Here is a 16,561-nt window from a genome sequence, read left to right as displayed (position 1 = left end):
AAATAATCGAATATCCGCACTGATTATCCTAAGGTAAAATTCCGTCCCCGACGGAATATTACAGAGGAATCCGACCTAATATTGAATTATAAGAATTTTACCTCAACGCTTTTAACACGAAAGTTGCGAAATAACGGCACGTTTTGGTCGTTTTCTGCAACAATGTTCGAAAATGTAAGAGAAGAAAACTGTAGGTACGGACGTCTTTTCCAATTGGAGCTTTACTCTAACAATTTATGCAAATTTGCAATGTCAGGAACGCGAGCGATTCGTTCCTTCGGCAAATCCGAATGTAGTTACTTAGTTACTACAGTAGTTGGATGCTCTCTTGCCATGAAAGAATTCTTTCCCACCCTGAAGCAAATTCCCATCGCTCCCGAAAGAGCTTTCACCTCAAACTCTGTTGAGGTTAATTAGGCAAAAGGTCGACCGACTGATTTTTCTTTAACGTATTCTAACACTGGAAATAAGTTCCCCTCTGTATTTTGAGTTGAAATATAGCCTATAATATTTCTGCAACTTGCGGTAAAATAATTGGTACATTATATTCTCAAGAAATAAATTGGGCTTTGGTTTCGAACTTCATACTAAAGAGAATATTACAAATAATGCAATTTGTGGCATGTAAATTAGACTGCATATCATATATTGATCGGATTTTGATTATTCAGGAACAAGAAAGAAATTAACAAATGAGAGAAATAATTTGCGGAACGGCGGAAAAAAATATATGGGAGAATTTATTTGCGGACCGGCATAAACTAGATGAATGCGAAAAATGATGTGAGGGCTGATAAGAATAAATATATTTGAGAATTTGTGGATCGGCAAAGATATTAAAAACAGAAATAGTTTTAAGACCGGCAAAATTTCCATTGAGAGAAATAATTTGGGGGACCAATGGAAATAAATATGTTTGAGAAATAATTTTTTCGTACCAGCAGAAATAAATGGGCAAAGTATTTGAGGATGGGGAAAAAAATTTAAAATTATAAAAAGTGATTTGTGGATTGGCATTAAAAACAAATAAAAATAAATTGAGGGCCGGCAAAAAATAAATTTGAAGAAATAATTTGAGCACAGGTTAAAAAAAATGAATAAATAGAAGTAATTTCTGAGGGCCGCCGAGAATGAAATAAATATGAGAAATAATTGACAGACCAGCAAAAAAACTAATGGGATAAATATTTTGCGGGTCAACAAGAAATAAATAAATGGGAGAAATAAGTTGAAGACCGGCAAAAAAATGTAAGTGTGAGAAATAATTTGCGGACCAGCAAGAACATTATAATGAGAGAAATAATTTGAGGCTGGGCAAAAATTTAATTAAAGTGGAGAAGTAATTTTCATACCGACAAAATTAAAAATAAATAGGAAAAGTAATTTGTGTGCAGCAGGAAAAATAAATTAAATGAGAGGAGTAATTTTGCGTCCTGACGGTGCTAAGACAGAAATAAAAACCAATATAGAGGTTGCATCATTTGAAATAAATTTAAAATTATGTAACAGCTGTATGAATTGGGTGAAACGTTTCGTGGCCCGGCAGGAAAGTTTCGCACACTGATACCGGTCAGTAGACCAGCGGTTGAAGAACACCGGACGGCAATGTGTATTTCCAATACTATCATGGTCAGTATTATATGATTTTTTTTTTCAAATTTATAATTTTTCGATGTAATTGATTTTTTTCTCAGTTGCACCACAGCTGATGTTAGCCCTTGGTGCTAGCAACCGCCATTCCGGAATCAAGGAAGGAAGCGACGTCTATTTCGAATGCAACATCAAGTCGAATCCTTGGGTCCACGAGATAACGTGGCAGATGGACAACCAGACGATGACCAATAACTTCTCGTACGGTATAATTGTTAACAACCAGTCGCTGTTGATTCAGAACATCGGCCGAGAACATAGAGGTCACTACAAATGCGTCGCGACCAACACCGAGGGACAAGGGGAGAGTGACATTGTCAAGCTGGATGTTCAATGTAAGTTTTGTGTGGAAAGTGTTTTAATTACGCAGTGCTTTTTACCACGCCTATGTTCTTTCGTTAAACGCATTTTAATTATTTTTATAAATATTATTTTTAATTATTTATAATAAATTATAATAAATTATATTTATAATAAATATATTATTTTGAATAAATTATTTTTAATTGATTATCATATATTCTATTTACATTGTTATGTTCATCATTTACTTTACATTATTATTATTTTATGTTTGCGCTGCTGCACAAAAATAATTTTTCCTATTTATTTATATACTTTGTCGGAATGCAAATTATTTCCCCATTTATTGATTAATGTATAATATTGATTAACAATTTTTATTGATTTTTGTTAATTAGTTTGGTTATTCACATTATGGTTACCTGAAAGCATTACTCACACGTAATGTTGTTGGTTTTTGAATTCGGGAAGTATAAACACACATGGATGGCCATATTTCTTTCAATATAAGTGGGACATCTCACCGATTGTCACAAAATGCCACCCGGTAATAGGTTAGCCCCACCTGCGTTTCTAGATGGCTGGCATATAAATGTTTTATATATGTTTTAATTAATACAAAAAAGTGAACATAACCCCAGGGGCATTAAATTTCTAATCTCAAAATGTTAATGGTGCTTCCTGTGGTAGGATTTTTTTTGGAAGAAATAAAACCCTTCGGGGAACCCCGTATGGTTAATCATGTTCGCCAGACCGGGGTCAAGTATTTCATACACTCTCTCTGCATATTAAATACGGATGTCTGGTAGTCGTATTCGCACATGCTTTTCGGGAAGCGTCCATGTATTCACTAGGCTACTGTTGAAAAGTTTCAATTCAGATCAAAAATACATATATCCTGTATGTGAACTTTTTCCACATTCCTCAGCAGCAATTTACCATTCAGAGTAATAACAGGAATTTTCAAAAATGATTGTGAGCTATTATCGAATCAAACTTACGAAGGAAACGACAGTTGTAGGAATCGGCAGCAGCAAACCATTTCCCGGAATTCATATTAGCTATAAACTGTCGTAGCGTATTAAGGGTGCTAAGCATTTCGTTGCGTATGTACGTACATACATAAAGCAGCGGAGAACGACTTAAATGTTTTCACCACCATCCCATGGCTCTTTTGGAAATTTCTCTCACTTTAATAATCACCGTCCTCACAAAGGCCGGATCTACTTAAACTTTATCTTTACAAGAACGAACTTGTCCAGAGAAATTTCTCAGATCATAAGCTATGAATAAGAATTCCATCTTAATGAGATTCCCGGATGAGAAGGCTCTTGCTCCACCCTTTTCTGAGAAGGATTTCGAGCATTCTATTCGGTCTCCATTCCAAATCTACGCTCTCTCTCTCTCTCTCTCTTTTTTTTCTTTGGGAACCCCCTCTGGTAATGAGTTGTCTTCCAAGTTCCCAACCGTTTCCATGCATGTCTTCCTAACGATCTAAGAGCTTCCCGAGTTTTACAACCTGTTTTTATTGTTTCAGAACGGAAAAAAAGACTAGGAGAAATCTCTGCTCAAAGTTTTTAGCCTCGAGGAGTTTTCAAAAGGGAAAACGAAATGGTGGCTATAAAATTTGGAACTGAATTTCTCGACTTTTTTTTTTTTACATTCTTATTGTTGGTGATGTGTAGGCAGGCGATGGTAAGATGAAGGGTGTGTTGAAACAAGAAAAGTTTCCCGAGGACTGGAACGTGGTTTGCCCCTTCACTTTCCTCCAGCAGTGTAAGGAGAAATTGTTAGTTGGTGGGGTTCCGATATTCAATCTTATTCTACGATTTTCTTTCTTTTTCCGCAGAATCACAAATTTGTTCCCTTTCAAGGCTTTGAGCGGTCTCATATCTTTTAGCATGGTGAAAAACTATTCTCTAGTAGATGCATCATTAAAAATACTATTCCGCCAATGATTTATGTCTCTTTTTTTTGTACATACTTTTGATTGTATATGCCAGTGGTTCCCAACTGGGGTGCCTGCATCGACCGCCCCACCCACGGGTTCATTGCTTTTTTTTTTACTGAGGGTCCACGACTCAATTGTAGAATTATAGAAAAGATAATGCGAAGTTGAAAGAAAAAGAAATAACTTGAATAAATTAATTAAAAAGGAAAGATTTTATTTGAATTAACACGCAAAAAAAGCCGCTGCAAGTTGTTATACTGCAATAGTAATATATTGTTACGATTTTTCACAAGAATTTCGTACTTATGGTGGCATCTCTCGAAACGCGTATGAAACGATGTTTTAGTTCTTTTGCGGTTTAGTAGGTGGCATTGCTATTGCATCATATTTACTAGTGCTGGATAGAATGTCCTCCATTGTCGGAGAACAATTGTCGTTGATAGATGGCTGTATTTTCTGCTGCTATAAATGAGGGGTCCATCATGGCAAAAGCCAAAGTTTCCATCTCTCCGCGACTAACAGTTATGGGTTCAGGCAGACAGATACCAAGATACGCGCGGGGGGGGGGGGGGAGTCCACGAGTAAAAGTATTTGGGAACCGCTGACATATGCTATCCTGCGCCAGTATAAAGTTCGCCGTATCTTTAATACTTAACTGTTTTTGCAGAGTTTCAAATTAATTCGTTAAAAAATGCTCGTGGCATGATAAAAGTTCCAAAATTTAAAATTTAACTCTCTGTGGCAAGACTGTTTAACGGGGAGATCGGCTCGCATTCGCGAGTTGGTAGCCACAGAAAACCCAACTTCTGCCGATCACCACTGGGGCGACGGTGGAGTTCGAACCCGGGACCGAGTCTGTTACTATGACCACAACGTCCAGCATGATCATCAAGAGGTTCCGTTCAATGTGTACGAGGTAGTACAAGTAGTATAAGTAGTAGTAGGTTACTTTCAAAATTTTCCATACATATTCGATGGCTCACTTTGATACCTGTGTAGCATTGCTCCCCACAAAATGCCTTCTTCGGAAACTGAAGTTTGTAACTGACTCATTGGACAATAAACTGAGGCGTGGAGCACTAGGTGTAATATTCAGTCAATTACTTTGTCTTTTATGTGAACATGAATTTTCTATAAAAAAATAAAATTCAATGCATTCTCATTCAACTTGCAGTTGAATTGAACTAATTCTCGAATAGTAAGTTGCACAATTTATATTCTGACCGTAAAAACCACTGTCTCTATATACCATTTTCTTATTTTACTCTCCGAAACTTTTTTTTCTTACTTTTTGCATCTTTTCTTGAAAAGGTGTTAAAACGTTTCCTCTTTTTCTTTTTACTTCCAGCTAACATTTACTTCTTTGGCTTTTGTTAAAGTTTAACAAAAAAAAAAAAAAAAATCAGCAACTACTCAAGTAAAAATTGTTTCCGTTGACAACAGTTTCTCTCTTTTCTTTTTACTTCTCCAACAGCATTTTCTTATCTGCCAATTTTATTCTTCTTTATCAAAAGATATTTTATCTCGGTGGTAATGGAATTTGGCATATTGTGTTCCGTAAAAATTTCCCTTTTTCTTATTGGTTTATAGTTTATAGTTCATATTTTTTTCCAGCTACAACTGCGTCGGTAAATTTCATTGCGGCAAAAAAATATATGTATATATAATTGAATAAATAAATAAAACAGTAAATTGTTTATTCTTATTCAAATTCAATATATTTTTATCTATTGATATAAAAAAAATTACTGCACAGTTTAAGCTATTTTCAGAGGTGGTCAAAATGTCGAGAAATCGCTGAAGATTTATTACAAAAAAACCATCTAAAATCCTAAAAACTTTACTCTGCTTACTCTGCACACTCCCGTTTATGAAATTTTCGTCAAATGTGAAAAATATCAATAAAAAGGAGCTTTGATTTCTTTTTTCACTTACGTAAAATGTTAATAGTAGGAAATAAAAAACTTTAATTCTTTCAGGATCTGTGTAATACCAAAAATGGCAATTGTATTTCTCTCTATAATTTGAATCTCTCAGCGTCATTGACGAGACATCTTATCTCTTTAAAGCATTATACAAATACAACGCCACAACAGGCAAAATCCCCAACGAGGTGGCTGAGAAAAAGATGCCCATAAAAATATAGATGTCATATATTTCAAAAATATAGCAACCCAATTAAAAATGCAATTAACAAAAAATTGTAAACAATATATAGACGTGATAAAATATTATACAATGCCCATAAAGAATACTTATGATTCTATATACTTGGTCTTTTTTTTAAGAATGGATAGCTTCTCGATTTACCCCAACATGTTTATCGTATTTCTTTTTAAACGTGTCAATTGTGTTACAATTTACTACCTCCGGGGGTAAGCTATTCCATTTATTAACAACCCTATTAGAGAAAAATTCCCTGCGGCACCATAACCTTGCATTGTCCCTCACCGATCGATACTGGTGTCCCCTTGTAAAAGCAGTCGATTGGCGGTGTTCATGGTCCATCCTATCCATCCCATTCAAAATTTTGAACACTTCAATCATATCTCCTCGACACCTGCGTTCATCCAATGTAAACATAATAAAAAAATGAAGTCTCTCTTCATAACTCAAGCCCCGTGTGCCAATAAGGACACGCGTTGCTCTTCTCTGCACCCCTTCAACCAAGTCTATGTCCCTCTGTAGGTATGGTCTCCAAAACCTTACAGCATACTCCAGTCCAGGATGAACTAAGCCTCGAAAAAGCGGAAGAATGACTTTAGGAGAACGTGAAGAGACCTTTCTGAAAATGAGACCAAGCATTCTATTCGATTTTTTGACCACCGCTGAACAATGTTCAGAAAACCTAAGCCGCTCGTCAATTAGAATTCCCAAATCGGTGACCCTAGTTGCATCCGGGATAGTGACACCATTCAACTCGTAAGAGAACCGTGGGTTTTTTGAACCAAAATGAGCGACCATGCCTTCATCAACGCTAAACGTTATGCTCCATTCATTTGCCCGTGCTGCAATCCTGTTTAAGTTGGTCTGGAGCAACTCCCTATCGTTTTGATTCCCGATTACCCCCATTAGCTTCACATCATCCGCGAATTTGCTAGTAATCCCATCGATACCCTGATCGAGTTCATCGATAAATAGTGAAAAAAGTATGGGGCCAAGGACACTTCCTTGAGGAACTCCACTTGTGACGTCTGTCCAACCGGAGAATTCCCCGTTCATCATAACTCGTTGCGACCTATCTCGTAACTACTATTATATCCAATTCAGCAAGTTGCCCCCAATTCCAATCTCGTGTAAACGCTTCAAGAGTTTACCATGTTGGACACGATCGAATGCCTTCTGGAAATCAAGGTAAAGAACATCAGTATTTTTGCCTTTGCCCAAAGCCTTCGTCACGTGATCATTGAAGCAAAGGAGGTTAAATGACTTGCAAATGGTTTCCGGGTTATTAGGCCATGGTCTAGGAGATTTTCTTCCTGACGTTTCGCCTACATCTGTGGCAGGCATCATCTGAGGTTAATTCGACGTAAGCCTCCGCGGCAAGCGAGAAAGGCTTCGTACATCTACTGTCATGTTGTCATATGCGACTTGTTCTCTATATGGATTTCTGAGACTTGATCGGACGCAGAAGAAAATCTCCTGGACCATGGCCTAATAACCCGGAAACCGTTTGCAAGTCATTTAACGCCGGCCATGAAAGCCTCAGACAATATTTCAAAGGAGGTTAGTTACACATGACTTCCCCTTCCTGAACTCATGCTGATTATCCGACAATACATTATTCTCGTCTATCCACTTCACAAACTGCCTTTTGATGATAATTTCCAAAATTTTCGAGAGGGAACTCGTCAAACTCATTGGGCGATAATTGGGCACAGCTTCTCTACTACCCTTCTTAAATATCGGAACAACGTTAGCCAGTTTCAAATCCCTTGGGACTAGAAGTTTCAAATCCCTTGGGACTAGAAGTTTCCAATCCCTTGGGACGATACCCTCAGCAACACTACTCCTGTATATCTGTGCGACTGGCCCCAACAATTCATTGGCACATCCCCTGAGGACCCTGGGATAGATATCATCTGGTCCTGGTGCTTTGCTTGGACATACATTTCTTAGAAGATTAAGGACCTCCACGTCTTCTACTTGAATATCGTCGAGGGTTTTATTACTCCATGCAACACCCGTATATCGAATGTCATTATCTCCATTAAAAACCGACGCGAAAAAGTCATTGAAAACACTACACATGCCTACATTGCTCTCTAACCTAGAGCCTCCTATCGAGAGGGGGGCCATCTGTCCCCTTACATTCATTATTCACGTTGCTTCTAGAGAATAGTCAACCTTGACTTCGATAACCGATTTATTAGTCCTTTTAGCTGTCCATGGAATTTTCGGCATCCTCCTCCAGCACCAAAGTTCGAAGGAATCAATTATTTTCTTATCTGCTTTCTGTACTGTAGTGTCCAGCTCCCACATCCATACGTAAAGATAGGAAAGACCAACGCATTTATATTTCTAATTTTTGTTTTATTGAGACATCTTTGTCTTTCATTATTATATTAAGCTTTCTCATGGCTGTTTTACCCAGAACTACTCGTATTGATAACATATTAATAACATATTGATAACAAAATTGATAACATATCCTTAAAAAAAGTTTTTAAAATCAATCAAAAGATTGATCAATCAATCGGAAGAAAGTTTGCATCATTGTGTAAGGCATGACATCTTCCAGAGGGTATAGTGTACCTATAACGATATTTACCTAAAATCTCTATGTTTACTCCATAAAAATTGAGCGAAAATTCGCTGAGATATCGGTACTTTTAACTCGTGGTTTTAGTCACTTTTTACAAGCTACAATGGCCATATCTGAAAGGAAATACGGAGATCGCAAAAATCTAGAATTCCAATCACGTCGAATTTTTATCGAAATAGTGGGGCTACGGAGTAAATTTGGTTCGGTTACGTGGGAATAGACGCAAATTTTACATCAGCAATTGTTTTCATTGGGGCCGCTATTATATCATTTGTATTTTACTTTATTTTTTTATATGAACCATAGAAATTTTATTCCTTTTGGACATTCGTCATGAATGCCCCGTGTACATTGAGAATTAATCACAGTAACAAATTCAAATGGCCAAATTGGTGGAAAAGACAGATATAAATTGATGACGGCAGGTTCAATTCACACGATTTTATTTTCAATGTTTCATGGGGAGCGGTAGCCCGGTCGATAAAATGCTCGCCTAAAGTACCAAAAGATGTTAAGAGGTGTCGCGAGTTCGATACCCGGTTTGTCCTTGTCAGAAAACTTTCCTGACACAGGGGTACAACAAAAAACGGCAATTTGACCACAGCAAAAAATTGCTACCCCAGGGAGTCCCCCATCGAGGGGTTAGCACACCAACCTCTCGATGAGTACAAAAAACAAGCCTGCCGTTCGGAATCGGCAATAAATTGTAGGTCCCGGTCTAATTAGCCCTCGTGTGCAGAAAATGACCGTGGTGCGACAAAAATGATCAATGTTTCATTCATTCCACATTATATACGAATTCCCTGGTTCATAGCATTTACATCCAGTTCAGTAAATAAACATGATATTTGGATAAAGAGAATATGCGCCGATTTACTGAGTTATAAATAATCCATTATCTTCAAAAACAGTTGTGTTCTACAATTTTCTTAACATCAAGCTATAAGCATGCGTGCATTAGCAAACACGTCCCATTTACATATTCTATGCGGGGTACTTAAATTTCAATATATACTAGGGAATTTCAGGAGAGGAAGGGGAAGTGATATTAATTGATTTTTTTCCCCGCTATCATAGCTCATATTTGCATACTACTCATTATAATGCTTGGAAGAGCATAATGCAGTCACATTCACTGAATTATTCATTAATTCCGGTCAATGTTTCTTAAATAAATCTTTCAAAAGGAAAAAAAAGTATAACAATGATTGTTTTACAAGAATGACGTTATTCAGCCCATATCTCTTTTGTGATGTTAATTAAGGATGTTAATCGTGATTAAGTATTTGTATTACTAACATAGCATTCCGTCCGCCGTATAAAGGGGATTTTTTTTCTCTCTATGATTTCATGAGCAATCAAACAAAATGAAACACGTTTTGATTTTTTAATCTTCTTTTTTTTTTTGTCTCCTGATTTGAATAACAATGAAGAAAAGACAATTAAAACGGACGAAATGAAATATTTTACACGTCTCATATTTTTTAACATTTCTTTCATTCCATTTATCATGCAAATTTTGAAGAAAAACCTACAATAAAATTATTGTTGAAGAAAATTTCCTTAATTTTACTAAATATGGTAATATATTTGTGCTCTTGTTTTAAAGAGCAAATAATATTTTAAGAACTAATTACTTTTATTCTATAAAATCTAATTGCTGTGGATACTATGTATGCACTTTTCCCATGAAAATTATTGTAAACCCTAATGTTCGAATTAATTCGGACCAGGTTATTATCTATTACCTATTTTGTAACTTTCACTGTAAAATCCTGCCAAAAACTCTGTTGTTGGAAGGAGGATTTATCCATTTACAGAAGAAGTAGTATTGAGAATCACATTTCTCATATGGGATTTCACATCGAATTTTTTTCTGCAACGGAAACCGGGATTCATGCTGTAAGACAGTTTCCCAATCTTTTTGTTCCATCGCCCCCTCCTTTAGAAATTTTTCTCTCATCGTCCCCAACTCAAGCGTACCCATAGAATCCTATGTTATATCAGTAGCTTCTATCGCCGCCCTAGACAATGCCATCTCCCACCGGGGGCGATATTGCTCACTTTGAGTGCTTATTTTGTGTGAATATCACTCACATAAAAATATTATGTCATCATCAATTTCATAAACCAGTTTCTTTTTTAATACTTTATTATACCAGAGGGCACATTTTTGTACCACACGGTAAAAATATTAAGCATGTTAATCGTGATTAAGTATTTGTATTACTAATGTAGTATTTAGTTCACTGTAAAAAGGGGATTTTTCTCCCTATTGTTTCACGAGCACTCAAAAAAAATGAATTAAGTTTTGAATTTTTTTAAACCTCTCTTTTTGTCTCCTGATTTGAATAACAATAAAGAAAAGACAATTAAAACGGAATGAACGAAATATTTTTTTGTCTCATATTTTTTTATATTGCTTTCATTTCATTTATTATGAAAATTTCGAAGACAAAAACTACAATAAAATGATTATGAGGGAAAAAATTTCTCAAATTTTACTAAAGGATAATATTTTTGTGCTCATGTTTTAAAAAGCGGAAAATATTTCAGGAACTAATCAATTTTATTCTGGAAAATCAAATTGCTGTAGATTTTTTTGGTTGTCATTTATATACAATAAAGTCATGAATTTTTTATGGGCATTGTATTATGTTTTATTGTGTACATATAGTTCTTAGTTTTAATAATTACATTTTTAATTCGGTGCTGTATTTTAGAAATATACGACATCCATATTTGTTATGGCCGTCTTTTTCTCAGCCACCTCGTTGGGCATTTCGCCTGTAGTGGCCTTGTATCCGTATTTGTATAATATAATGTGCAAATTAATTAGCAAAAGGTGGTACTCGATTCCTAACCTCAATATTTTCACTGTAAAATACCGTCAAAATACACTCTTTTGGGGTTGTTTTATATTTTTCTCTGGTAGTGTGACGTTCCTCTCTCTGTGGGTAGAATATTTAAACGCGCTCATAAAAATAATAATTCTTTACGAATTTCTCATTCCCAATTCATTTGAAAGCCGGCAAAACTTTTAAAACGCAGGGTTGCGCCATTCTTGCAAATTTTGCTTGGACCATTTACGAAAGTCCATGTAATAATTTGAAATACTCAGAAAAAAAATCATGATAGAAGATAAAGATAATGTGTTAGATTGACGTGGTCAGTACTTCTGCTCACTTATAGTGAATTACCGTCAAGCTAACCATCCTCCACGCAAAACAAAGGAGATCTCATATCGAAGCATATAGCTTTTGCTCAAAACATAAACGCCATCCGTCGGGTCCTGTTCGAATCAAAGAAAACACACGCAATAGATAAAAATTCTTCATTCTTTCAGACATTGCAGACCAAAGTCAAACTTTTCATGAAACCATCACGTCCCCATACCAAGTCAATACTGCGGTATTTATGCCTTTTTTTAAGTAAATAAATGCAAAGATATGTACAAACACAAACGCATGCATAGACCCTAACATACATTACACGCACTATACAACCCCATGAGACTGCAAACTCCTTTCAGCGGCTCTAATGGGTTACATTCTGTTATTGTTTGCAATCCAGATTCATGAGGACTTGATTTAATATGCAATGGCGTCTGTACGGATTGTTAAACACGTCCCCAAGTAATGACCGCGTACAAAACCAAATACATAATTGGAAATTCTTATTTATTCTGTAATGATTTATTTGACAAATTCTGAAAAAAAATTTGATTACTTATTTCTATCAGGAATCTTGAAATTACTTTATATTCTGATATATTATTTCTTTAATGTATCTCAAACTTATTTTCTTCGATGATTCTGAAATTTTTTCAGTCACTGATTTTGAAATTATTTCTTTCATCAATTCTTAAACTATTCCATTCGCTCATTCTGAAGTTATTTCACCATTTCAGAATTTATTTATTTCAAAAAATCTTAAATTGTTATTATTTTTCATTAAAAGGGTTTTGAAGCATTTCTGTAAATTGTGTCATTACGTATGCTTTGTTGGATGCCAAATGTTCTCTCCTGAAATAAACTAAGGGTCCCCTTCACACGAAACGAATCTGAATCGATCAGGATCTAGGTGAATCTGATTAGTAATCTCCATGCCTTCCCACCATCTGAGTCAAACCAAGTCAATCCAAACCAAATCCCCTCCATAAAAACTTCTCTACTCCCATAATTAAAAGTCACACGTCCATAGTGCCTGGTTGTTGATTCATAATTGACTGAAGGGAGAAAATTCTGACCGGCCGAATCATGTGCGAACACGAATCATTGAAATGCAGCCTTTGTCGAATTATTATTATTTATTTAATCGTGGGGCCACATTTGGTTTCTCTCTTTGGGCTGTTCATTTAAACTCCCTGCAATAGACCATAATCGTAAATCTTACATTTAAAGCAGCATATAATGATGATTTTGCTTTAGATAAAACAGCCTTCTTTTCTGACCTTGATGGAACGAGAACTGTTTTCTCATATTTTAGAAAATGAATCCTGGTATTAGAGAAAAAACATCTATGTGAAATTACATATCAGAAATGTGACTCTCGATTCTACCTATTTTGGAAATGGATATAAATCTGCTTCTCCACGATTTTTTATCTCCTTTGCTTATACCCTTTTTTACACCACCAGGATTCAAAAAATTGGTTATTTCCGGAAATTATTTTTTTTCTGAAATCAGAAATTGTTTTTATTCATCAAAGTGTTGTTAAGAATTTTTGTAAATTTCGTACTTACGTATGACTTTTTAGACGGCCAGTTGATGTATCAGATGCGCACAACGTTGCTTTTGGTGGAATGTGGGCTTCATCAATTTTTATTGTTTTTCTTAATTTCATTTCAATGTTTCTAGCTATTTCTTAGAAATGGTCGTTGAGCTCCGACGATTACATTTGACCATTATGTCATGCGATGCGTTTAAGTCTGACTTGCAGCAGACCATAATCATTTGCCTTATATTACAAGCATCATAAGCCCCTTTCAGATAATTATATCCTTTAAATGAAGCCCTTTTTTCTGACCTTGGTGACAAGAGAAATGCTTTCTCATAATCTTAGAGCAGTGTTTCCCAAAGTGGGCAATATCGCCCCCGTTGGGAGATGGCATTGTCTAGGGTGGCGATAGAAAGCTACTGATATAACATAGGATTCTATGGGTACGCTTGAGTTGGGGACGATGAGGGAAAAAAATTTCTGAAGGAGGGGGCGATGGAACAAAAAGATTGGGAAACTGTCTTACAGCATGAATCCCGGTTTCAGTAGCAGAAAAAAAAATTCGATGTGAAATCCCATATGAGAAATGTGATTCTCAATTCAACCTCTTCTGTAAATGGATAAATCCTGCTTCCAAGATTTTTTTTTTCACTCTCTTCTCTATCCTTTTTTTTTTCACCACCAGAATTCGAAAAGTAGGCTAATTTCCGGAAAAATCAGGCACCCATCGCAACACGCACACACACCCCTCACATTCCGATCCTCGACATCTTTATTCGTTGAGAAGTTCCCGGAAATAAATAGCTAACTACAGGGACGATAAAGTGAGAATCGATGAGTAGCGTCTCGCATCGGTTCCCAAAGAATCGATTTGATGGATGCGATTCCGCTGAAAAGGACGTCATCGATTCATCACTTGACTCCTTGGATAGAGAAAGAGGACGCAGAATGGACGAATAGCAACACAAAAGCTACCATAAGAAGATGATGATGATGAACCGGAGTAAAAAAAATATAAAAAAGTAGGAGAGAAAAGGAGAAGAATTCTCTGATTCAAGTAATGCGAAACTGAAAAGTTTAGCAGTTCTTTCGTCACGTACAGCCATCTACTGCAAAGTAGGTTACAAAGTTTCTCCGCGTTATACGTCTGTGCCCCTCTCGCCAACTCTTACTTTTTTCCTTCCCCGCGCGAACTGATCCTGCTCACTCTTCTTTAAGTCATGTTGCCATCCCGGTTATCCCCGAAGAAGAAAATTGCTCAGAAACAGCAGTTGTAACGGATACGAATGAATAAGGGGGGAGTGGAAAGAGGAATATGTTCAGAAAGAGGATAAGAAAAAACGGGACAGTCAGTGGCGTAATTGAAGTTTTATTTTTATGGAACGTATGACCTTCGGAGATCCTTTTTTTTTTCTTTTTCGGGGTTACAAGCTGTAAATTAAAAGAATGTGATTGATGTATTAGCTTGGGTAAAACCGCACAATATAGAGCAGCTACAACGTCCGGCTCTCGGATGAAATGTGAATCATGGGGTTTCATCCGTCTCGCGAAAACTCATCGGATAAAAAGTATAAATCTGAGCATACTTCCTTCATGGGAAATACAGGAAATCAGGCGAAATTGCAGTAAAGTTGCTAAAGCAACTGTCAAAGCGAAGTAACGTTGCTAATTTTGAAAAACAAGGAAATTATAGAAAACAAAAATAACAAGGGAAAGTGGAGTCACTTGTTCTGGCCAACGAAATTGTCAAAGCGAAGTAAAGTTGGTAATTATCATTTAAATTGCTAAAAGATCGCCAATGGCGGGAAATACAGTTCTACTGCGACTCACAATTAATGAATATGTAATTCACCAAAAGACAAAACATATATGTTTAGCAAATATGTGAAATGATTATATTTATTGGCTGAAATTTCGTCAAAATCCAGTAGTAAAAAGGCTGTGGACCCCTGAACCAGGAACCAGCAATTGGAAACCATTGACATAGAATGCTGGATTCGATCGGTGATATTGGTAAATGTGAAGAAAGCTGACATTACAAGACATAATAATTTATACATTTCTATCCCTATACTCCTTTTTATCACTTAATGTTTTGGTAAAATGTAAGGCGCCCATCTCATTAGGGTGAATCTTCTTCTTCTTAACCGTACATGCACCTCGTACACATTCCCAATGCCGAATTTCTAACGAATCGGTACATGCAGCAATGTGTGCGTTCTGAGTGTATATGTGTGTACCTTAACGCACTAATTCTGTCAATTTAAGCTGGTTCGCGTTGTTGCTAGTGCAGCCATCTGTCTTCCATGTTTTGAAGTGAAGATGGTAAATACTTGGAATTTTCAGGCTATTTAACTACAGTATCACGATGTAGGTCTACTACTACTTAACCGTACAATATCAGTAGTGTAGTAATTTTGTCCACTGGCAAAGTGAATCCATCTAAGCCAAGGGTGGTCGAACTTTTGGATAGTGCCAGTCGCCTCATTGGTTCGTAAACATGTCGCAGCCACTTGAGTTATCTGGAGATGTTCCGCAAACCACTTAAGTTATGATGTAAACACGCCGCGGGCCTCTTGAGTGATCTTGAAATGCGCTCCGAGTCACTCAACCACTTTACGTTCAAGAGTGTAATATTGCGTGCAAACGTTAGTGGAATAAATTCAAACGAATTCTCTTTCTTTTTTTTTTCCTCTCTCCTCATCATCGCGAAGCTTTGTTGTAACCTTATGAAACAAATTTGACGTTTCTTCCTCCTCCGTCTATTGTAATACTCCTATTTTTAGTTTTTCCCCACATATATACGTGATGGATATGAGGTACATATCCTTCTACTATATGCATAAAACAGCGAAAGAGAACAGGTTGGGGTTGAGGGTGAAAATAAAAATCTATAAAATCTACGCTTTTATCTGCTTATCTCATATATATCATTTTCCTTTTATTTTTATTCTACTTTTCCACTTCTCCTCCTTTTTTTTTCAAACTTGGGGTTAGCTCAGGACAAGGTTACCATATTTAATGCTGATTCATCAAATAGAGATCATCCGAATTTTTAGCCAACTGCTTGTAAGCGAAGGGGTTAAATGATCTATTCCAAGATCCTCTAAATTGATCTACAAAAATGCCTCGGGCCGTTCAATCGATCTAATTCTAAGTGTGTTGCAATCCAC

General features: G+C 36.3%; 1 protein-coding gene across 2 annotated transcripts in view; it reads left to right on the top strand.

Moving 5' to 3' along the window:
• Window positions 1-16,561, top strand: part of LOC149064476 (protein turtle-like) — a 283,557-nt gene that overhangs the window by 205,627 nt on the left and 61,369 nt on the right. For both annotated transcript variants that reach the window (XM_089255170.1, XM_089255171.1), the window contains exon 7: window positions 1,695-1,985. In XM_089255170.1, the coding sequence (XP_089111296.1) occupies window positions 1,695-1,985 (291 nt within the window). The remainder of the gene's footprint in view (window positions 1-1,694; window positions 1,986-16,561) is intronic.

The sequence above is a fragment of the Pholcus phalangioides genome, unplaced genomic scaffold (assembly GCF_987345545.1).
Source record: "Pholcus phalangioides strain wild (caught in Gottingen) unplaced genomic scaffold, Ppha-v1.0 ptg000042l_1, whole genome shotgun sequence".
Classification (NCBI taxonomy): Eukaryota; Metazoa; Arthropoda; class Arachnida; order Araneae; family Pholcidae; genus Pholcus; species Pholcus phalangioides.
Note: the sequence above shows the minus strand (reverse complement) of the source record. Positions and strands in the feature narration are given on the sequence as shown.